General features: G+C 34.4%; 6 protein-coding genes across 6 annotated transcripts; 3 read left to right on the top strand and 3 right to left on the bottom strand.

Moving 5' to 3' along the window:
* The first annotated feature begins 5,463 nt into the window (after positions 1 to 5,463).
* On the top strand, positions 5,464 to 6,274 carry LOC111830016 (glutathione S-transferase T2-like). The gene is made up of 2 exons (XM_023780358.1): positions 5,464 to 5,632; positions 5,700 to 6,274. The coding sequence occupies exons 1-2, from the start codon at positions 5,464 to 5,466 to the stop codon at positions 6,272 to 6,274; spliced, it is 744 nt and encodes a 247-aa protein (XP_023636126.1).
* Positions 6,275 to 6,909: 635 nt separating this feature from the next.
* LOC111830085 (putative nuclease HARBI1) lies at positions 6,910 to 8,436 on the top strand. The gene has a single exon (XM_023781134.1). It carries the CDS (start codon positions 7,053 to 7,055, stop codon positions 8,355 to 8,357), a length of 1,305 nt encoding a protein of 434 aa, XP_023636902.1. The 5' UTR covers positions 6,910 to 7,052; the 3' UTR covers positions 8,358 to 8,436.
* A 1,616-nt stretch (positions 8,437 to 10,052) lies between these two features.
* LOC17884217 (pyrophosphate--fructose 6-phosphate 1-phosphotransferase subunit beta 2) lies at positions 10,053 to 13,759 on the bottom strand. The gene is made up of 16 exons (XM_006287319.2): positions 13,501 to 13,759; positions 13,233 to 13,394; positions 12,999 to 13,120; positions 12,509 to 12,562; positions 12,314 to 12,420; positions 12,114 to 12,219; positions 11,968 to 12,031; positions 11,795 to 11,883; positions 11,584 to 11,715; positions 11,332 to 11,502; positions 11,100 to 11,215; positions 10,910 to 11,021; positions 10,736 to 10,820; positions 10,597 to 10,641; positions 10,442 to 10,510; positions 10,053 to 10,334 (listed from the first exon to the last, which is right to left on the bottom strand). Exons 1-16 carry the CDS (start codon positions 13,697 to 13,699, stop codon positions 10,258 to 10,260), a joined length of 1,710 nt encoding a protein of 569 aa, XP_006287381.1. The 5' UTR covers positions 13,700 to 13,759; the 3' UTR covers positions 10,053 to 10,257.
* A 5,034-nt stretch (positions 13,760 to 18,793) lies between these two features.
* On the top strand, positions 18,794 to 19,589 carry LOC17882312 (probable transcription repressor OFP9). Its single transcript, XM_006290157.2, has one exon. It carries the CDS (start codon positions 18,900 to 18,902, stop codon positions 19,488 to 19,490), a length of 591 nt encoding a protein of 196 aa, XP_006290219.2. The 5' UTR covers positions 18,794 to 18,899; the 3' UTR covers positions 19,491 to 19,589.
* A 200-nt stretch (positions 19,590 to 19,789) lies between these two features.
* Positions 19,790 to 21,234, bottom strand: LOC17883076 (probable plastid-lipid-associated protein 1, chloroplastic). The gene is made up of 3 exons (XM_006288163.2): positions 20,748 to 21,234; positions 20,359 to 20,554; positions 19,790 to 20,275 (listed from the first exon to the last, which is right to left on the bottom strand). The coding sequence occupies exons 1-3, from the start codon at positions 21,203 to 21,205 to the stop codon at positions 19,961 to 19,963; spliced, it is 969 nt and encodes a 322-aa protein (XP_006288225.1). The 5' UTR covers positions 21,206 to 21,234; the 3' UTR covers positions 19,790 to 19,960.
* A 585-nt stretch (positions 21,235 to 21,819) lies between these two features.
* On the bottom strand, positions 21,820 to 22,842 carry LOC17883382 (death-associated inhibitor of apoptosis 1). Its single transcript, XM_006288608.2, has one exon. The coding sequence runs from the start codon at positions 22,586 to 22,588 to the stop codon at positions 21,968 to 21,970; it is 621 nt and encodes a 206-aa protein (XP_006288670.1). The 5' UTR covers positions 22,589 to 22,842; the 3' UTR covers positions 21,820 to 21,967.
* Positions 22,843 to 22,869: the final 27 nt, after the last annotated feature.

The following is a 22,869-nucleotide window of genomic DNA, read 5'->3' as shown; positions in this document are numbered from 1 at the left end:
ATAGTACTCAAGTGTTGTTTATCATAGCTATGTTGCAGATTGTACTTGATGAGCTAATTGAAACTGATGGCTGTACTAGAAGTATCTGAGCTACACTTTACTAAATCAGGTCATACAGTAATATTGCTAGATAGGATCCAAGGAGTTGGGTTAAAAAGAAGACTGGTGGCCATGGAAGATACATAACACAAGGAACCAAGTAAAGACCCGATATGTTTTCTCAGTTGACTAGTGGACTCTCCAAGCTGCTTGCAGAGCAAACTCAAAGGTCAAGGTTCCATTTCTTTCACTGTTTTTGTCAAATTTTTTTTTTTTCTCTTTTGCTGTTAAGCTCAATCTAGGATTCTCTTGGCGGTTTTTCTTACAGGTGAATCTCCTAGTTGGTAAAAGGGTTGTTCAGTACTCTGTTTGTGATTAAGCTGGTGGAAATGGTGGATTCGAATCATATCAGCAGTTGGTAAAGGTACTCAACAATAGTTATTTTTTGTTTCTGTTTCATCTCCTTAGTCCTTCCCCATATCTTTTCACTAGCATAATGGTTTTTTTACTCTATCGTCTTGGTTTCAATAGTATTGAAGTTTGGCTTATCATGGATATGTTGCAGATTCCACATGATGAGCTAGTGAAATTGATTGGTGGAGGAGAAGTATTTGAGCTACACTTTGCTAAATCAGGTCCTACAGCAATATTGTTGGATGGCCTCCAAGGAGTTGGAAAGACAATTGTTTAGGTATCAGTTCGTGCCTTTGAAGGGTGTGAACTTGTGATGTTATTCGATTCCGTAAATCAGTACGCCCTGATACCAAGTTGTTACGACGTACTTGTTAAAAAAGTTTTGATCTGTTTTTTTCCCCTCTATGTTCATTCTTAGTTAGGGTGAGAACTGAACCAAGTTGGGATTTATTGGTTTTATTTTGATTTCTTCTTGTTCTGTGATTTCAGGTTTTCAACAGCTAATTCAAAAGGACTAATGTGTCTGAGGAATCCGAATTAAAAGGTTTGTTTACTTGATACTACTAACCCTTGTTTTGTGTCTGCTTCATAGTTTCAAGATTCGTCCTTTTATCTTGTGTAATTTGGGATAATTTCTGAAGCTTGTGTCCTTTTGTGCCTCACAAACCAGGAACTACACATGGAGTGTCTTAGAGGGTGAAGAAGATCGAATCAGTCCTCATATCAACAAAGAAGAAGCCATACACTTTACAGTAAGGTTTACTTGTTACTACTAAATTTTGCTTTACAGGATTTGATCTGTTTTTGTTCATTCTTAGTTACGGTTTATTGGTTTTATTTTGCTGCAGGCTTTGGGTCTGATTTTGTTAAGGAAGGTAATTGTCTCTTAAACTTTGTTTTGCTTATTATGATTTCTTCTTGTTCTGTGATTTCAGGTTTTCAACCGCTGATCCAAAACGTGGAACAAAGGAGTTAACGAGTCTGAGGAATCATAATCAAAGGTTTGTTTACTTGTTACAACTTTTTTTTTTTTAATTATTCTTATGTAGTTAGCGTTTATTGATTTTATTTTGCTGCAGGCTTTGCTTCGTCATTATTTAATCTCAGGTCTGATATTGTAAGGACATTCATTGTCTCTTCTTTCTTTTGAGTTAGCTTTTCGTTGGTTCATTTGCTTATTATGATTTGTTCTTGTTCTGTGATTCAGGTTTTCAACGGCTGCTTCAAAAGGTGTTAATTAATCTGAAGAATCGAGATTAGAAGGTTGGTTTACTTGTTATTTACTATGAAACCTTGTTTTGCCAGATTAAGCTTATCAAATTGGTAGACACTTTCACACCTCTTGTTCCTTGTTTTTCTTAGCTCTGTCGCAGATATGTTCCTCTTCAAGTATCTTGTTCATTTTTTTTTCATTTTGGCTTTCACAGCACGGAATAAAGGTACATATATATTCTTCATAGTTTCAAGATTTGTCCTTTTATCTTGTGTAATTGGGGGATAATTTCAGAAGCTTGTGTCCATTTGTTTTTTCACAAACCAGGAAACTACACATAGAGCGGCTTAGAGGATGAAGAAGATCGAGTAAGTGCTGATATCAACAAAGAAGGAGCCATGAACTTTTACACTAAGGTACACTTGTTTTCTTCTTTTTGGTTGTGTTTATGTATTATTGAGGTTGACATCAAAAAAATTTAAAGCAAGATTGGTTAACTGTTTTAAGGTCTACAAGAGGAGATCAAATCAGTTCCTACAAGGTGACCTTTAATTATATGAAACTTATGTTTGGCTCTTTCAAAGGTAACCCGGTAAAAGAAACAGGTAAGGTTGATTTTGCGTGAGACCTGATAATTGTGTATGTAAGACCTCGATTGTGTATGTGGATATTGGTTTTTGTGATTTTTTCTTGTATATTCGTTGACATTTTTTTAATTTAAGAGCAAATTAATGGTCGAGCCAAAAAAAAACAGTAGTAGGAGCTGAAACTTGTGTGTGTTTTGATGCAGGATCGGGTCTTGGATCCCGTGCATTGAAGAAGTTTGATGAGGTTCATCATCTCTACATTCAACCTCAGGTACGTACGTCCTCTTACTTTTCAGCTCATCTCTTTGTTTTGAGATGCTCTCCTCTTACTCTCTATTTCTCTCTATGATTAATATTTAAGTCATAATCTTGTAGATACAATCAGTAGTATAAAAGACTAGAAGTTTAACAAAAAAAGTATAAAAGACTAGAAAGAGAAAAGAGAGAAACTTGAATATTACAACATCCTCTTACTTACTTGGGAGAAATGGGCTCGGTTGTGGCTAAGAACTAAAACAAATGGACTTGAGTTCGTTATCTGAATTCATATGCTGCCCACGATTAGATGTCGAGTTACCGACAAAGATCCTCGAAACTGCCATGTGTGTCGGTTGACTGTTATTTCGAGATTCATACGAATAACGCACGCTGCTTTCACTATGTTGAATCTTACGTTGTTTTGTTGTACAGAATCAATCAGGTCTCTGAAAGAGTTTTGTAGTCACTATGGTGGTTTACTCTATCAATTTAGCCAATTGTCATTATCATTGTGCTTGTTTGGTCAGGGAAGCTTGTGTTGGTTATTAGTGTATGCGTCTTTTGTTTTGGTTCATGAAGTTTTGTGTTGTTGTAAACTCAAAATGAATGCATCTTTAGTTCTGCGTCTTGAACTCAACATTGAAACATGTCTTAATACAGCCGAGAAGAAAAACAACTACCAAACAATGTTTTTGAAACTAATACACACACAAACTCGTTCTGAGAGAAGCCAATGCCAAACATGTTCTGAAACAAACCAAAAAACACACACAACATGCATCGCTGAGCTAGAGGATCCCCACCCTCCTCATTGTGAACCCCTTCCTCTATGTGATCATCTTCTTTGTGTTCATCCTCCTCTCTGTGATCTCTGACATGGTGCTATCAGTAAAGGGAGACCATTTCGAAACGATCATAGGAATATCCATGATATTCCACATTCCTCTGTTCAATATGCGATGCCTCATACCCTCACTTCTAATACGAAACTTCACAGTTGATTCGTTGATCTCAAACACATCAATCAACGATGATTTATCATCTCCTAGACGCCAAATCTTATTCACGATCATGTGGATCTTCCCGACATGTGGAGCCTTCATGTTGAGAAACTTTCCAACAAGAAAATCTTCCCACAAGGGCTTTGCCCCTTCAAACACCTCTTTAGGTACTATCACCTTCTCCTTACCGTCAACCTCTGAAACCACAAACTTTTGCTGAGAGAAAGTATGCTTTTTAGCCACATGAAGCCAGGAGACTGGATTCTCCACCTTCTGAGTCTGAACTGCTAATTCTTTTCCATTGCCGCCTACAATCGCCTGAGTCGGATCCTCAGCGAGAGCTTTCACCACTTCCGCCGGAGAGCTGCCCTGAGGACGACTCGGAGAAACCGCCGGCGGCAACATACGTGTGTAAGGTCATCTCCAAAGGGAGGGTCTAAGCAAAAAAAATTAGAGATTATGGCATTAATGTGATTTAATATAAATCAGAAAGTGTATTAATGGTTTAGGGCGCCCCTTAACTAAGGCGTTTTATCTACCGCTCCTTGAGGCCACGTGTATAATTTTTATTGGGTCGAAACTGTAGAGAAAGGCAAAAAAAAAAAGAAGTCTCTCTCTCTCTCTCTCTCTCTCTCGCGAAAACCTTTCCTTCTTCTGTTGGTTCGCCATAGGCGACAGAGAAGCGATTTCGATTTTTCTTCGATTTCGTCGAAGCTTTCGAGTTAAAATCGGAGAATTTTCAACCGTAGGGCGCCGTTATCACCATCTCCATTGTCATTGATGAAGATCAATTGTATTTGGGTCACAACGGCGGAGATTCAAGCTCGAGAATCTTTGTGTTTGTTCTCAAGATCGGAGAAGTAGCTAGAAGGAAGCTCCAAATTCGTTTTGAAGGTATGTATCTCGCTCAAGGGTTAGTAGATGTTGAAATTTTTTATGTAATCAAAATTAGGGTTTATTTCACTTAAGAAAATTTAGGGGTTTTTAAATGTATGCGAAATTGGGCTTATTTCAATCAATAAGCAGTCTCTGTATAGGTTCTTGGCTATGTTTGAAGATTACTATAGCCATAGGTTGTTTATTTTTGCATAAATTGAAACGAAGTTTGTGGTTTTATGCATACAGATTGGTAGATTGGATTGTCTGTGAGCTGGTACAGAAGTAGCACTTGTTTACATGTTAAGAGAGAGCTGAAAGATGGGGCAAGAAGACGCTTGGAGCTTCACAACTCAGTCTGAGCTTTACAAAAGACAGTCCAGGTCAAACTGATTATCTAATGCCGTTAAGTTTCATTTGTTAGTTAAGCAGAAACTTGTGAAATTTATAACATTTCGTTATTTTGTTTGTCAGTTTTGATATTTGAGTTAAATGGAGCAATTGCTTCAATGGTTTCTGCTTCAAGGCCTTCTCTGCTCACACTTAACCAATGAAACAAGGTACTTTATAATCTCACTGTGCTCAATGCTAGATAAATCAGAATGGTCTAGATAAATGCTCATGTGCTCAATGCTTGCTGGTAGGTAATGCTTGCTGGTTTTGAATGTTGGTAGATGTAGATTAGGTTTAGTCTGAAGTTGTTTGTTGATAGTTAACAGTCTTTTACCGTGATAAATGCTCATTGTGCTCAATGGTTGCTAGGTAACTGTGTTTTATTGTGATAAATGCTCACTGTGATCAATGGTTGCTAGTTTACTGTCATTTTTTTGTGATAAATGCTCACTGTATTTTATTGCCATTGATTGCTAACAACAACAAGTATATATGTTGTACTTTCACACTAAAGCTTCTGTTATATACGTTGTACTTTCACACTAAAGCTTCTGTTATATATGTCACACCTTATTAACACTAACACTAAACACCCACCACAACACCTACCAGAAAACGTAACCCTTCTATTTTATTTGCTCTTGCCTTCTCCTTTGCTTGTAACACCCACCAGAAAAAGCTTATGGATCCAACAAATCCATACAGTCAAAATTCAAGCTTTGTAAACCTCTTAAGTAGTCAACAAGAAGGCCAGTTCTTTAACCTTAATGAGTATGAGAGTTTCTCACCTAGTGTAGAACCTGTGTTTAGTACACAGTCTACTGATCAGCCAAGCCCAGCTGTGGAGGACCGTAAAGAAAGAAGGAAATGGACTCCCAATGAAGATGTTATCTTGATCAGTTCATGGCTGAACACCAGCAAAGATCCAGTCGTTGGGAATGAGCAAAGGGCTGAGGCTTTCTGGAAGAGGATTCAAGCATACTTTAACTCAAGTATGCTATGAGGCAGCAATGAAAGAGCAGTCTTCTGGACAGAACCACAATGATGTGATGAAAGCAGCTAACCGGATCTTCTTCAACGATCATGGGGTGAAGTTCACTCTTGAGCATGCATGGAGGGAGCTAAGGCATGATCAGAAATGGTGTTCATCATTTTCTGGTAAAGATGTTGGAAGATCTAAAAGAAGAAAGGTTGATGCTCAAGAAGGTGGAGCTGAGTGTGCTCAAGAAGATGTAGATGCTGAAGTTGTTGCTCGTCCTCAAGGTGTTAAGGCAGCTAAGGCCTTGGGTAAGAAGAAGACCACCTCAGCTAAAGAAGATGACAAGGACATGGTGGAGTTTCTGAACATGTGGGAGATCAAGAAGAAAGAATTAGAGATGAAAGATAAGCTTTGTAATAAGAAAATGCTTGACACTCTTCTTGCAAAGTCAGAGCCATTATCTGATATAGAAATGGCTCTGAGGAACAAGTTAATTAATGACATGATGTCATAAGTTTATGTTTGTTGTTTGTTGTCTTAATAAGTCGGTTGTAATGTCATGTTTCATGTTTGTTGTTTGTTGTTGCTAGTTAAGCCGTTTGTAATGTCATGTTTCTTGTTTGTTGTTTGACTTGAACCTCTATGTAATCTCTCTGTTTTGAATGAACTTTGCTTTCTTAAATGAGTCAATGAGTTTCTTTTATAATGTCTCTGATTCAATGATCTTTTGGTGAAGGTTTTGTGGCTATGATGACATGGTAAAGGATATGTGGCTGTGATGACATGGTGAAGGTTCTATGGCTGTGATGACGATATTGGCTGTGATGACATGGTGAAGTTTATGTGGCTGTGATGACATGGTGGCTGTCATTCATAAGTGAAGGCTGAATGGTTCTATACACCGGTGAAGGCTGAATGGTTCTATACACCCGTGAATGCTTTCTTGAATATGATTCGATGGATGTGAACCAAGCAAAGTTGTCAAATGAATTTTAACCAAGCAAAGTTGTACAAATGATTGTAAACCAAGCAAAGTTGTCGAATGAATTTTAACCATATATACTTTGAAACTTTTTCCTATATATTTGCTTGACCTCTCACCATTTATCATATTACATTCTCCATTCTCCATACCACTGTCCTCTATATTTTTCTATTTACTCCACATAACAAGAAAACAAAGTTCATATATTTCTTGCAAAGTTTTTTTCTCCTCTCGACAAAATTTCTTATTTTTGTCCACAAAATCTCCTCTCGTGTCCTCTCTCTTTCTCTCTCTCTCTCTCTCCCTCATGGCTTCTTCTTCAAATAATGATTTCGACCAAAATGATGACGACAGATTTGACGAAATCTTTGATCAAAAATATGACACTATCTACAACAAAATGCTGGAACGTCAAGCAAAAAAAAAAACAAAGAAGAAACGAATCTATATTGAAAGAGAACGCGAAGAAGGACAACTTCGTTTATGGAACGACTATTTCAGTGAAACTCCAACATATCCGCCCAATTTATTTCGACGTCGTTTCAGAATGAACAAGCCGTTGTTCATGCATATTGTTGATAGACTCTCCACCGAAGTTTCATTTTTTCAACAAACAAGAGATGCCACCGGAAGGCTTAGTCTTTCTGGACTACAAAAATGTACAGCAGCTATTCGAATGATGGCATATGGTTGTGCGGCTGATGCGGTTGACGAATATCTTCGGATAGGTGAAAGTACTGCAATTTCTTGCTTGGAAAATTTTGTAGAAGCAATCATAAATTTGTTCGGAGATGAGTACCTGAGAAGACCAACAGCAGAAGATCTTCAACGACTACTCGATATTGGAGAGATACGTGGATTTCCTGGTATGATAGGAAGCATTGACTGTATGCATTGGGAGTGGAAGAATTGCCCCACCGCTTGGAAAGGACAATATACACGTGGATTAGGGAAACCGACAATCGTTTTAGAGGCTGTAGCGTCACAGGATCTTTGGATATGGCACGCCTTTTTTGGACCTCCAGGTACCTTAAACGATTTAAATGTTCTTGATCGCTCACCAGTTTTTGATGATATATTATATGGTCGAGCTCCAAAAGTGAACTACATGGTCAACGGACGTGAGTATCATTTGGCGTACTATCTCACAGACGGTATATATCCAAAATGGGCAACTTTTATCCAGTCGATTCGTCTTCCTCAAACTCCGAAACCATCATTATTTGCTACATATCAAGAAGCCGTTCGAAAAGATGTAGAGCGTGCTTTTGGAGTCTTACAAGCTCGATTTGCCATTGTGAAAAACCCAGCTCTTGTTTGGGATAAGGTAAAAATAGGAAAAATTATGAGAGCGTGTATCATACTCCACAATATGATAGTAGAAAACGAACGTGATGGATACACTCAGTTTGATGTATCAATATTTGAGCAAGGAGAAGGAAGCAGAACTTCACAAGTGGATATGACGTATTCTACTGACATGCCTACAAATATAGGAAATTTGATCGGCATTCGAAATCAAGTTCGTGATAAGAAAATACATGAACAATTAAAATCCGATTTGGTTGAACACATATGGCACAAATTTGGTAACTCTCAAAATTTCAACTAAACATTGTATTATTTCAATATATGTATTATTTTGTATGTTTTGTATTTCAAGTAATGTAATATAAATTTTGTTTTTTATATTTTAAAATATAAATTATATTTTTATTTATTTAAATATTTATTTTTTAGAACCCCTTATTGAGTTCACCATTGGAGCAACAAAAATTAAATATTTTTTTAGAGTTCAAAATTTTTTTATTAATCATTAAATTTTTACAAAAATTGTTTAACACTCCAAATTAAGTATCTCCCTTTGGAGATGCTCTAAGAAGTCAAAAACCCTGATCGCCTTTTTTTCACCCTCCACGTCAGCACTCCTTTTTCTATTTATTGTAGTTTCATAAAGCACCACTTAGAAAATGGAAAAAGACTATGTAATTACCATGTTAATTAACCCCGATAATTGCTGCAGAATAAGAGAGAAAGAAAAATAAGTAAAGAAAACCACAACAAGTTTGGTAAACAATGTTAAGTAACTTACCCTTTAATTTATATGCAAATTAAATAAGCATATAATTTGGTATGAAATGTGTAAGAGTTGTAACATGTATATATACTTACTTTAAATTAGTGTGGCCATATATAGTTATTTTTATTTCTTTTAAAGCAAAAAAACTAAGCTTAACTTTATTTCAGGTGCTCGATAACACCTAAAGATGTTTTTATTAATTTCCCATAAATTATTCATCTTTTTGTTTTAGTTTTGAAATTTAAATATTCAATAATAACATTTTAAAAAAAAAATCCCTTATGTTTTGCTGGTATGTTGCTTATGTTTTTAATTATATATGCTTTTCAACTTGTTTATATATATATATATATATATATATATATTTTATTTTTTTTACTATAGTTAATTTGTATTAAGAAATTCATAACAAATAAGGTATTAGGAAACTCCTTCAAAACATTAACTTGATATTTCAAAAAGTTAGTTAGCCATGTTTTTTTTTTGTCTAGCTACCATGAAATCATATAGATTAGATGCAATCCAGATTGCACACAAAAACGGTGCCCAAAAAATACCTAGTTCCCATTTATAATATTTTTTGCCAGCCAAATTTGTTTTTTACATTGTAAACAGTGAGGCCAGTTAGATTTTGGCCGGTCAATATCGAACTAATGCGAAGACGCTGCTATTATTAAGGCCAAACAGACAGCCACCAACCAAAGTTCGAGCTTTGTATCCTACATCGTGTTTATTTATATCATAGAGGATTGCGCGACTGGTTGCCTGGTATAAGACCCGGACACCGAAGGTTGTAACATCCAATGAAAATGTATTCATAAAACTAATTTATATTTTTGTTCCATATAAAACGTTCAATTAATTAACTTTGCCTAAGTAAACTTTTCAAAAACGTCAAATTTGAGTCAACTACAACTCTGCTTGGAAAGTTATCCGTTGTCGATGATATTTTTTCAGTTTATTTCGTTTTTAAATTCTCATGTGTTCGTTTTATATGAAAAATAAAAATGTCAAATTAAGAATTCTTGATTACAATCTTTTCTAATTTCTTAAATCTTTATATAGCCGTTGTAACTACCAACCTGGTTCAATGTGGTTAAAGAAAAATAGCATCTCAACCACCAATTCAGTGAATGTAGTTTTTTTTTTTTAAATGGCAATAGATCACAAAGACAACTTTTAATAAAAATTTACTACATGATTATTGAAAAATTAACAGTTATGGGAAATACGAATATGAAATTGCGAAACTTTATTATTTCTCATCACTTCATACATTATATTCAAGTGTCACAATACACAACTTACACATTGACTACTTGCTGGTTTACTTAACTCACAGTAACTTTCTTACTATAAAGAGTTTTACAGCAAATACAAACAACAACAGAGTGAGTGAGTCAGTGAGTGAACCTCACAGTACCAAAACTCTTTAGGCTTGAGCCCCAAGTTCTAACAATAAGGTGTGATTTATCGCATCAGATCCTGGTCCCTTAAACTGAATCGGACCTGACAACAAGAGAATAAATGAGAGTTAATATTAGCATTGAAAACACCCAAAAGTATGAAATCAATTAGTACTTAATGTGGAAACATATATGTGTATGTGAACTAACCAGGACTAATGTATCGATTCTTCAAAGCCCATTCTTCGCGCTGCGATGCAAATTTTTTGAACGGTGCGCCTGATTTTTATCAGAAGCAATGAGCGATAATGGAGAGGACAAGCAGCCTTAAAATACAAAAAAGGTTTTGAGCTAAAGACTTATACCTTCAAGTTCAACCATAGCTTTCTTGATAACAGGCTTGAATTTGCCTGCAACATAAAAACAATCTAATGTTGGAAACAAATCAACTTACCAATGAATTCACAACAGTTTTTAATCATCGTCTTCGCAGTTATGTATTACCATGTCTTCTCTCAACATCCATCAATGAAGTCAGTGCAGTACCACCAACTGTCCATTCTTCAACAGGTGCAGCCAAGTTTCCAACCTGCAAAAATCACAAAGTGGAATATTAGATAATCTTGAAATAAAGAAACATTTTGTGATATTTTCAAGAAAGGAAGAAAAATTCTATACAGATGAGATTAGGCCGGTCTTTCCGCTCTGGAGAAGTGATCCAGCACCGTAACCTAGTGCGTAGCAGTAAGTTGCATCGAAATTCGTAGGCAACCCGCATCTTCCTTCATATCTAAACACACAAATCAGAATAAGATTATGCTGAGACTGATTAGTAACTAACAGGTATATTTTAGGCTGAATTTGTTACCCAAAGAAGTGTGATTTCCCCATGAAGTCGCGTTTGTATGTACCCGCCTTTTTCTTCTTGTCTAGCTCGGTTTCAGCCATTTGTATCAGCATTTTCTCTGTCTCTATTTTAGCCACCTGAAGAAAGAATTGATATACAGATGCAAGATAAAACATTTTCAGTTCGGTTTTAGCTCTTTAATTGGTTTGAATCTGTTACATCCGGGTGATGGTATATATGAGACAGGACAGACCTGAACATTTCCATGTGGATCTCTCTCGAGCATTAGTTGTTCTTGAATAGTAGGAGGAAGAAACTCAAAAATCTTTAAAGTCTCTTTTTTAAGATTCTTCTTCCATTGGCCTTCTTCATCAACATTTCCTTGTGCTAAGACTTCGTTCAGTTCAGAAATAAGCTCTTGGACCTACAAGTAGGTGGACGTTGAAGAACACAAACATAGGAACAAGAATCAAATTGACCATTATCTCATTGTAGATTTGAGTACCTCAGGGATAAAATCAATTAGACCTTCAGGAACAAGAATGACACCATAGTTATAACCACTTTCTGCTCGTTTACAGATCACATCAACAATGTTATCCGTAACATTCTTCAACGTAAGCTTCTTCTCGAATACCTGCGTAAACGTTCGTCATTTCTGGTTCTCAAACCGAAGGTATACGAATGAAGCTTGAGTAACACAACAAAAGGTATACCTCTTCTCCAATAATTGTAATGTTTGGATGGGTTTGCAAAGCACATTCAAGTGTAATATGAGACGCAGCTCGGCCCATTAGACGTACAACTATTGAGATAATCAACAAATTAAATGAAATCGTAAGCTTGTAACAAAGATAATTCATTTTCCTAAGTGAAAGTATAAACTTACAGTGATAGTATTTTCCTGTTGAACGTGCATCGATCATTACATTTCCAATCATTTCAGAGTATATCTTCACGAATATATGACAACCATTGATAAGATCCTCTAGTAAAAGACATAAGTAAGGACTTATACATTTTGAACTTACTTACCTTGCAAGCAGTATCAAACCCGAAACTAGTAGGCACTTCTTTGCTTTTCAAATCACCATCTATTGTCTTGGGACACCCGATAACCCGAGTTTTCATGTTTTTACCTCTGCAAACATATGCGTAAAAAGCTAATCACTAAAATGCAAAACAGAGAAAAATGAATCTCATAATTCATCTCTAACAATTTCTAAAAAAAATACCTGAAGTGTTCAGCAAGGAGACAAGCATTAGTATTGGAGTCATCTCCACCAATAACCACAAGACCATCTAAGTCCATCTTTGTTACAGTCTCTTCAGCTTGTTGAAACTGCAATGTGTAGCAAACTGATCATGCTAACTAAGTCCATCGATAAAAGCATCGATGAAAGTCACAACAATGACAAAATCCTTTTTACCTGTTCTGGAGTTTCAATCTTGTCTCTTCCACTACATATCATATCAAATCCACCCTGCAAAAACAAAAGAGCACATAAGAAACTATCAAGAAAAATAAAAAAAAATGTAAAACTTTAAATAGTTCCTACTATTCATAATCAAAAATTTGATTACTCCAACAAACCATTCTTTAAATGATCTTAACAAACTTCTTTCAGTAAACCTACTGTGTTACATCGATCTAAATTTAGTTGAGAGTATCTAATCCACTAGAATCAATCCGAACCAAACCAAAACCAAATCAAAAGAACCGATTAAGATAAACCGGAAACAAACCAAACTTAAAAGACAATAAACCAGCTAAAATTAAACCAAATGATGGTCATTATTTCTATCCACACTAATTCTATGTTTTCACTTTTCATGAGCCTAAACATCCGAAACCAAAACCGAAACCGAACCGAACATAATAAACCTAAAAAACCATCAAAAGGGAACATGATCCCATACCTGGTTTCTATAAGGGTACACAAACTCAGAAGTAAGGTCAATATATTTTCCCTTCATAATTCCAGCTGGACCGCCACGAAACCCAAACAGAGTACTTCCCTTCACATATTCTTGCAAGTAATCTATCCAACCAACAGTAACAACAAAAATACAAAACTCAATTCAAAAATCTTTAAAATCCTATAAAAAATAAAATAAAAAAATTCTGTCGACCAAAAAGGACAAATGTCTAACCAAAAATTCCACAAATAACATTGTGTCCACCAGGTGCTTGTCCCCCAGACAACACAACACCAATCTTAAGCTTCTGGTTCGATGGAACTTCATTAGATTGGTTAGGAACCAATAAAGCTGATGGTTGTCCAAATAGATTTGGGAATAATTTCTCAATCTCCTCTGCAAACAACATCAAAACAAAATAATCACAAATTGACTCAAACCAACAAATTTTTAACCGGTTTGATGAATCCGGTTTAGTAAGAGCGAACCGTAGAAATTGGACCTGGATGACCGGCGGAGGAGCTTGGAGGACCGTCGATGATCTTGAAAGGGTTTTTAAAGACGGAAGGAAGAGGAAGCGTATGGTTGATACGACTAGCTTGGACTTCGCTGTAAACTGACGTCACACGGCTAGCCGCCCGAGGATTACTCGAGATTCCGGCGATGTAGTCTTTTCCGATCAAATCGAGCTGTGATGCCATCTGTGAGTTTTTGTTCCTAAAAAAAGTCTCTGAATGTCAGAAGTCAAAAGTGTGTCGGAAGTGTTTGGATAAGGTTTTTACTTAAAGTGGTTATGAAATTAAAGCTTTTCGAATATTCCAATATTCCAAATCATATGGTTTTTATAAAAAGAAAATATTTTTATCTCACGTTTATATAATATCAAGAACTGCATTTTTTTTTTATTAAACTTCGAAAACTTTGAAGTTTAAAATTCTTTGTTACATTGCTATTATCATATTATGTATTGATTAAAAAATATATTTCATTATGTGATGTATTTTAATTTAATCAAGCATCAAATTCAAATTAGACAGGATATAAATTATTTATCAGTATATAAGACTACGTACATATATATATTTATATATATATATATATATCAATAAGTATATATACACAGATATATGTATATAAGTGATACGTAAATGTATACTTTTGGTTTTTTGTAAAAATAATTTTTTCTTTCTAACTTATCTCTGTATAATAATTTTATATGTTATATTTTTAAGCTGTATGTAATATAATTCATAACATTTCAAAAAATAGCCAACATTTATTGTGTTTTCAATTTCTAAATATGCTTCATATTAATTTTTACAGTTTTAGATGATGTTATATAACAAATAAGGTTACTAATCATATATTTGAATTTATGTAGGCAAATTCTCTTAAATACCACTAAAATTTGTATTTTTCCAAAATACCATTATGAAATTTATTTTTCTAAAATACCAGTAAAATATATTATTTTCTTAATACCACAAAACTACAACTTAATTTTTTAATATTTAAAACTAATTTCTAAATCCTAAACATAAACCCTTCCCACTAAATATAAATAGTCAACCAAAAAAAAAAATCTACATCTTCAAAATTCAACATTAACATCATATATAAATAAAATAACTGTGCTCTTTTTTTTGTATCATGTTAACATACTTGTCTGCCCAGCTAAAAGTTGGGATAAGTTCCTAAATCAGTCTGGTTAAAACAGTCTCTCCATGGACATTATAACAGTAAACTACATTTCATATGTGCCCAGTTCTCACCTAAAATACCACAAAAGAAGTGTAAGTGCTCTTAGTTTTATGTGTCAATTTCTTAGTGATGGTTGATTTAAAATTTTGTTGATATATTGGTTTTATGTATACAAGGCTTTAATTCTTTTAGGTTAACAGAAACAATTGTATTGACCCTAGGCTTTGTTGGCTTGGCTGCGGTTAACATTAAATTATTTACGGAAATACATGGAATGATTTGATGGTTGCCAAGAAAAGAGGTTAAGGGATTGCTTTTCGTTTAGTAATTTTTGAATGAACATGTCATGTAACTCTAACCGGTAGATGATATTAGTAGTGTACAATCCAACTAAAACCGTGAAATATTGAACTAATAAAATATGATATTTGAGGATGTAAAAATTACTTTTAGAGTTGTACCATATGATGTAGAATTCGTTTGTGAAGATATACATTATTTGATATATTTTGATGAAAAAAATTCATACTTTTTATACCTCCAAACCGGCTGAAATATTAAGTGAGTAATCTATCTTTTAAATGCTAATACTACTCATGGTTAATACGTCCGTAGATCCCGATTTCATTTATATAGTTTATAACTATCATTTGATTTCGATTTCTAATTTACTCACTTTGTACAAAAATTACGTACAACTATGAATAAGCAATACTAGGCTATCTCAATATAGATAACCTCATTTTTTTATTACTACTAAGTACAATTCTTACCACTTAAATATGCCGCATTGCCTGCTATATACTAGGATTACACACAAAGTAAATAAAACAATAAATAAATACATAACACTAAATTTGGACACATGTAGTGGAAGAAGGGACATGCTCATGCTTTATATTTGAGATCACTTTTTTCAAATTTCGATAGATTAGATTTTTTTTTTTTTTTGGAACACATGTAGATTAGTTTAGATATCTCATCTTCAACAACAAAACTAAATAGACATGAAGATTGTCTACATCACATTATTCACATCATAATCAAATTAATCACCCCTATATTTCTAATAAAACCTCTGTAAATTAATAATGTTGGGACCACTTAAATTTTATTAATTTATAGTGTAATTTAATAATTATTAATTTTTAATGGTATTTTTAATTTTTCAAAAAAAATTATTATGAATTGACACAATTTTACAAAAATAAGACTAATTTTTTAGATATTATAAATTATACGGTAGTTTAAAAATGAATATTATATTTAGAAAAAAAGAAATTTGACTACAAACTACAAATATTATAGATAAATTCACTTATACAAAGGTTGTATATAAATTTAAATGTATATTAATAACCTCAACTGTTATATTTGGTTATTTTTTTATGACTTATGGTATTTTTTTAATTTTTTATGCCTTGTGAATTTTTGATGGTATATATTACAAGATTATTGTTTAAAAATAAACAGAAATAAAATTATTTATTGAGGTGAACCTAGGAGAAATTTATTTTTACAAAAAAACTAAAAATATATATATTATATCTGTTTATATTTATGTACATATATATAGTGATTATTAAGTTACAATATTATTGGAACTATATTTTACATGGGAAGTTCAAAAAAATTATCATCGTATTATCTTATCAAATTTGGTAGTTTTTACACTGACCTGACTTGAAACCAACAAAATTTATTAATTTATAATATTTATTAACTTATAAAGTATTAATTTATAGAGATTTTACTATACTTGCAATTAGCTTTCTAGTTATTGCTAGCTCTTTTGTTAACACACGAGATAACTTGTCAAAGACATTAAGCGCTGACATAATTAATTTCTACCATCTACTAAGCAATAGGATTAGCAAAGTTGTACTAACACTATAAATATAATTGTTGAGTTATGATAATTATATGTAAAACATTTACAGCTTTGGATTATTTAATTAGATACATTAGAGTAATTCTTTCTACATAATTAAAGTTCTTTAGTTACTTTAATTGGAATCAGAGTATAATTGATATGTTGTTTTTAATATGTTGTTTTTATCTGCTTTGGTTGAATCGGGTTCAATAGTCTCATACTTTGTGAGCACGCAATATCACCTTCATCCTCATCGACTATACCGAAACGTGATTATAAAATTTATTAGTTAATAGAATAAAAATGATAACGAATATGTGTAATAGATAATCATAAACCCTAGAAAGTATGGACCATAATGGCAACATGTGGGTTTAACTGTCAGTTTAACAAGTTGGTATTAAGGTACTTACTGACTGTATTTAGATCAACTAATCAATTATTTAATTACCTCTCTCATTCTCAAAGTTGTTCTTTTGAGTTTAACAAACTTATAATCAAAATGAAAAGTGATCATATGGATATTGTCACATGACAAAATCTCGAAAAGACTCAATTCTAAAACCTACAAAGACGTAGTAAAATCATTACCACAAAGTGATTCTATCCAGCTGTGTAATCTCCAATTATTGCTTACTCTTTTTTTTCAATAAAACACAAGAGATAACTTGTTGTTAAAGACATTAAGCTCCAATATAAATAATTTATACCGTTTACTAAACTACAAACTAGGTTATCGTAAATTTTTATATTTTATCACCTCAAGTTCTACTGAATGTATTCTTATTTTGTAGGCATGTGAGTTTGGTTAATCGAATCCGAACAGGGCCGGTTTATTCGGTTATCAAACAATACCATTGAAATTAACTGAATAAATAATCGGTTCAGTTCTCTGTTTCGGCAATAGATACCGAACCAGATTTTTGAGTAAAACTGCTTAAATCTGTTATTTTGGCTCTAATTAATATATATATATATATATATATATATATATATATATATTAGTTTAAATCGGATTAGTTTTGATATAATTTTGGTTTTAATAATGGTTTGAGTCCAATTTTTTTATTTCCCTTTTTTTACAGCTTCAACACCAACTGTTCTCAATGTATATTTTATAAATAAATGTGGAACCTTTTTTTTTTTTTTGGTATGTTTTCTACCAATTAAAAAAGGCTAGATTATAAAATCTCTAAAAACCTCAAAGCAGAAAAAAAGAGGTCTATATGTACAAGCCAGCAAGATTAAAGCATGTCTTGTCTCCAAGGCAACAACCATACGTTATCACTTCATTTTCTCATGTATATTTTTAGCCAATCTTTTACTATCTTTAGCAAAATCATGTTTGGCACATTACAATTCTGAACTGTTTAAAATCTAATATCTGGTTCATCTTCTTCTTTTTTACTTTTCTAGTATATATTTTTTTGGGGGTAAATGATTATTTGGGTTATATCTCTAGTAATTGTGTTAGATTAGGTAAGTATTACATACATGAGATCACTTTTCTCCACATTAACCAAAAACTTTAGAAAATAAAGTTTAGATATCTAATATTCAACAACAACAACAAAACTAAAGTAGACATGAATATGGTCTACATCACATCATAATCAAATTAATCACCCCTATATTTCTAAAACACAACACAAATACATGCATTTAGTTCTCCTTTCTTAATATTTTTTTTTTCCAATTATCCTCAATCATACCTTATCTAATCTTCTCTATTATTCCCAACTTTTTATTGTATTTTTATATATATAATATATGTACAAATACATGCATTTAGTTCATTTTTTATATATCTTTAAAATTTAATATTTACGATTTGTATATTTGTGTTCATTTTCTTTTCAAGAAAATAGTTTCTTTTCAATAAACCTCTATCCATCACTTAAATTTCTTTTCTTTGATTTTATATAAAAAATATAAAGTTCAAATATTAGAGTAAACTTTAATCTAAAATCCCCTGACTTCGAAAATATATCTGCATCGTATAGACTACAACTTTGCATTGCGTTATGAACACAAATACACAAATCGTAAATATATTAATTTTAAAGATATATAAAAAAAATGGACTAAAAAAGATATAAATAAAGATAAGTTCTACACAAATGAAGAACATTAAACACTTGTTGTTGTTAGTCTAAAAATCTAAAAAGAATCTCTTTTGTTTAATTTAAAGTAAATTAATTAACATCAAGACATAATCATGATGAACATGACCCACAGTTTCAGTTTTCACATAAAATGATTAAATAAGAACTCTTTTTTATTTTGAGTTTTCACAAACATCCCCCATCCTCAAAACCCCAACTATAATGTGTGACTTAATCGTCAACATGAAAATCACAAACAGAACACAAGAAGAAACAGAGGAAGATATCAAGAAACACAACAAACAACCACAACACCAAACAAGAGAAGCAAGAAGAAGCTGCAGTAGAGCTTTGTGTTGCAGCAACAACAAAGCAAGACTCAGCATTTCTTCTTCTTCTTCTTCTTCTTCCTCGGTGGAGTCAGACAGAAGCTCTAGATTTTCAGACCAGCACGGTTCGCTCTCTAGCCTAGCACACTTCATGGTTCAGGAGAAGCTAGAGCAGATGATCAGAGAGACACAAGAAGCTACACGTCAAGAGAAGATAAGGCAAGAGAAGGTGAGAAGAAGAAGAAGCGAAGGTAGCATCGGTAGCACTAAGTTCATTGTCATGATGGCGATGGAGAAATTTTCATATGATCCAAGAGAGGATTTCAGAGACTCTATGGTCGAGATGATTGTAGCAAACAAGATCAAAGAAGCAGATGAACTTAGAAGCCTCTTGGAGTACTATCTATCGATGAATCCTCGCGAATACCGGTCTGCCATTCTCGAGATCTTTTACGAGGTTTGTGCTGATTTGTTTCGTAGCTAAAAGATATCAAAGATCAGCTTCTTGCAAATGTGTGTGAGTATATACCTGGTTTGTAACAAACAGGTATTCTAAGTAATAAATAGACTGATTTGTATACCATCCATAAACCAAAATTAACTGAAACTTGAGTTCACAGAAAACAGAACTGAGATACAAAAGTCTTTCACAAACCTCAAAATTTCGAACTAATCTAAACCAGAAAGTCGAATGCCATATAGAATGCAATCCCTCACAGTATACAAATTTAAACCAATACTAAGTGTAGGTGTAGTCTGTTAACCGTCCGGTTCAAGTTTGTATGATGTATCAATGTAAATATATTGAATATAAGATTCTAAGAGTAACATACATTATTATCACTCTCCAACAGGTAAAGAAGTTATATAACAGTTACAACACTACTAAACACAGACAAATGGTTCTATACTACTATATATGTTATAATATATGTGATGTGAGTAATGATGATTTTAAGGGTTTAAGAGAGAGCTTCCTTCTTTGATGAGAACAAAGACGCTTCCACCATCGCCTCTCGAAATCCGAAGGTCTTTGTCGAGATAAGTTGTGAGCAGCCATGACTGCGTGTTGTCGCTAGGCAGAGAGAATTTCAACGGTGGTTGGCTTGAGATGGTTCTAGCCACAGATGAAGCCGTGTCTTGGACCGATGTAAGTAATCCTTTAATGGGATTAAGATCGATTTTCTGACCAAGAACCTCGACGAATTCCGGGATTTCAATCGAATCCGTTAGCTGAGGAGTCCCAATAACACCTTGCTCAAACTTAATCTACAACAAACAAGACAAAAAACAATTAGGTTTATGTAAAAGTTTTGACATTTGCAAAGTTTTAGGTGATGGTTGATATTAACCTGAACACGTTTAGGACTTCGGACTTCGAACTTAGCGTTGGTGCTAAACGATGTTGTTGAAAACGGACCAGCAAACCGAACAGAGTTTTGAACGGCGAAGCTATCCGAATCAATGGTTTGTGAGATCTCATCTACTTTAACCAAAGGTTCGATTCTGCGTGAGAGCAATGGGAACAGACCAACGAACGATGTGTAGCTGCACGAACAACGCCATCAATAAATAAGTTCTTGATTCATACCAATAAAACACTACACAACAGCTAACTAACAAATTCTTGAACGTTATGTAACAATATCCTAATCTTACCCACACACAGATTTAATCCAAATCCATATATCACAATAGATGAAGCCAAAATATTCAGAAAGCATAAGAATTGTGAACTTACGCGAGAATCCATTTGCCGTTGAGGAGAAACAGAGCTTCGTTAGGAGCTGGAGTAGGGTTCTTAGACTCGAGCTGCGTAATAAGCTCACTGATCTCAGCTCTCGTATCGCTCGACGCGTTCAAACCTCGATCTGTTCCGTACAACGAATCCACTAGCGATCTCTTAAGCCTCTCCGTCTCCTCCACGGATTCGATTGCATCATCTGCTTCTTTCTCCGCCACAGATACTGGCGACGATGAAGCGATTACTCTCTCCACCCCGTCTTGGCCCCATTCGTCATCGATATCCGTGGCTCGGACTTTGAAATCCGGCCGGTGAACAGAGATCCCAAGTTCCGATCGCCGATTGATTGAGTGTACCGGGACTTGAATCGGAGCTTTGGACTGTGGTTTAGCGTTTGATGAGCTTGGAATTAGGGTTTTGCAGGAGAATTGGCTGAACAATGGTACTGTCGCCATTTTTGCTTTTCTTCACAAACAAACTCAAACCTCACAAATTAGGAAATTACAAAGTGGCATTTTATAACCGTTGAGCTGGTTAGTAATTGACGTATATACCCTTCTCTCATAATATCTTTGTGATACAATACACATCAAGACACAAGGGTTATAATAGGTATTTGCTTAGTAAAACAACGATGTTGACACGTGGATGGTTAAAGATCATCGTTTGAGAATCGACATGGCATCGTGTGATGCGAGGATTATTTTCGGGTTTATTGACCTAAAATTGCCGACTTTATAATTTTTTGTGGAACATTTTTTTTCTTTTCATAGAAATTTTAAAAAGATTTGATGTTAATTTCTAGTTTGGTCGCACTATATGTGTGGGGGAGACAATTTCTCATCTACGAGAGTAACGCCATGCAAATGGCATGTTGAATCTAGAACCTTCGGACGTGTACCATGCGTTTTTAGCTGTTCTAGTTTTGTGTTCTTCGACCGTTGGTTAGGTTTAGTGGACGGTCAAGATTTAGCTCGAATGCTAAATAAAACAACCGTTCCCGAGTCGCAGTCAATGGGCCTTAATCAACCCAATAAAATCCCTTAATGGGCCTGTATTCAGGATCCTCGATAAAAATAAAATCTAGGATTTATAAGCGAAAACATAGACAGAGTCCCAGTAATTAAATTTTTTCATATGTATTACAACTCGTGAATCTCTAGGCCAACACTGAAGTCACGTGCAACGGGGGTATTATAAGCCGTAGGATAGAATAATCAATAAATGTCGAGGATCTCGATGATCGGACGGTTACAAAGGGGACACGAACCTCGATTAAGCCACATCTCTCGAGAACACACTCTGCAAAAAGTGTGTCCACATGGGATAAACGCTGCTCCTTTCTTCCTTCCCATGCACACGCAGCACACCGAATCATTACCAACACCTCTAACCGTCGACGACGACGACGCCGTTAACGTTTCATTCCCTTCGACGACGACTCTCTCCGCCGTTTCTTCTAATAGCCTCATTAACGAAACTCTTAACGGCGTCAAACTCCCTGATGGCGGCGTTACTGTTTCCTCCGTTCGGTAATTTCTCTCCGCTGCTAACGCCGTCGCGAGATTCATACCTTGAACCGGTCCATGATTTGAACCGGAAACAACCCGGTTTTCGAACGGTTCGTCGTCTTCGCGAGTATTACTAGTTAACCGGAGACCCCATGTTGGACCACAGCATCCGATTCGTTTGAATCCTAACCGTTCCTTAAGGCTTCGTTTCCTTCTCCTAGTTCGATCGAGTCCGTCCATTTGAAGTCGTAGCAAATCAAGAAATGTCGTTGACTGAGGCGTCTCTGGCTGGGAGTGACTCGTTTCGACACCGAGTTGACTCATCATAGACTCAGTTTACAGAGGTTTTAGAAGAAGAAGAAGAGTATCAAGAGAAAAATAAATAAGAATGGATTCTGAAGAACACCTCCGCCATTGAAAGAACATACCAATAGAGCAAGAGAGAGAGAAGCGATTGTTTCGGTCTTCGTGTCCCGCAGGGTTTTAAAGCTTTTCTTTTTTCTTCAGTTACTTCTTAATTACGATTGCATTAATTATTATATTATCATCTCTTTAAAATTGAATTAAACACATAATTTACCCAAAAACACATTGATTTAGTAAACGTT

Source organism: Capsella rubella, unplaced genomic scaffold (assembly GCF_000375325.1).
Source record: "Capsella rubella cultivar Monte Gargano unplaced genomic scaffold, Caprub1_0 scaffold_6, whole genome shotgun sequence".
Classification (NCBI taxonomy): Eukaryota; Viridiplantae; Streptophyta; class Magnoliopsida; order Brassicales; family Brassicaceae; genus Capsella; species Capsella rubella.
This window is presented reverse-complemented; position numbering and strand designations above follow the sequence as displayed.

Coding starts and splice junctions, on each gene's coding strand:
- LOC111830016 (XM_023780358.1), top strand. CDS start 5,464: ATGGATCCAACAAATCCATACAGTCAAAATTCAAGCTTTGTAAACCTC. Junction 5,633..5,699: donor AAGCCCAGCTGTGGAGGACC/GTAAAGAAAGAA, acceptor GCTGAACACCAG/CAAAGATCCAGTCGTTGGGA.
- LOC111830085 (XM_023781134.1), top strand. CDS start 7,053: ATGGCTTCTTCTTCAAATAATGATTTCGACCAAAATGATGACGACAGA.
- LOC17884217 (XM_006287319.2), bottom strand. CDS start 13,699: ATGGCATCACAGCTCGATTTGATCGGAAAAGACTACATCGCCGGAATC. Junction 11,884..11,967: donor AACAGGAAAATACTATCACT/GTAAGTTTATAC, acceptor TTATCTCAATAG/TTGTACGTCTAATGGGCCGA. Junction 11,022..11,099: donor GGGAAATCACACTTCTTTGG/GTAACAAATTCA, acceptor TTGTGTGTTTAG/ATATGAAGGAAGATGCGGGT.
- LOC17882312 (XM_006290157.2), top strand. CDS start 18,900: ATGTGTGACTTAATCGTCAACATGAAAATCACAAACAGAACACAAGAA.
- LOC17883076 (XM_006288163.2), bottom strand. CDS start 21,205: ATGGCGACAGTACCATTGTTCAGCCAATTCTCCTGCAAAACCCTAATT. Junction 20,555..20,747: donor AACGGCAAATGGATTCTCGC/GTAAGTTCACAA, acceptor TTGTTCGTGCAG/CTACACATCGTTCGTTGGTC. Junction 20,276..20,358: donor GAAGTCCTAAACGTGTTCAG/GTTAATATCAAC, acceptor TGTTTGTTGTAG/ATTAAGTTTGAGCAAGGTGT.
- LOC17883382 (XM_006288608.2), bottom strand. CDS start 22,588: ATGATGAGTCAACTCGGTGTCGAAACGAGTCACTCCCAGCCAGAGACG.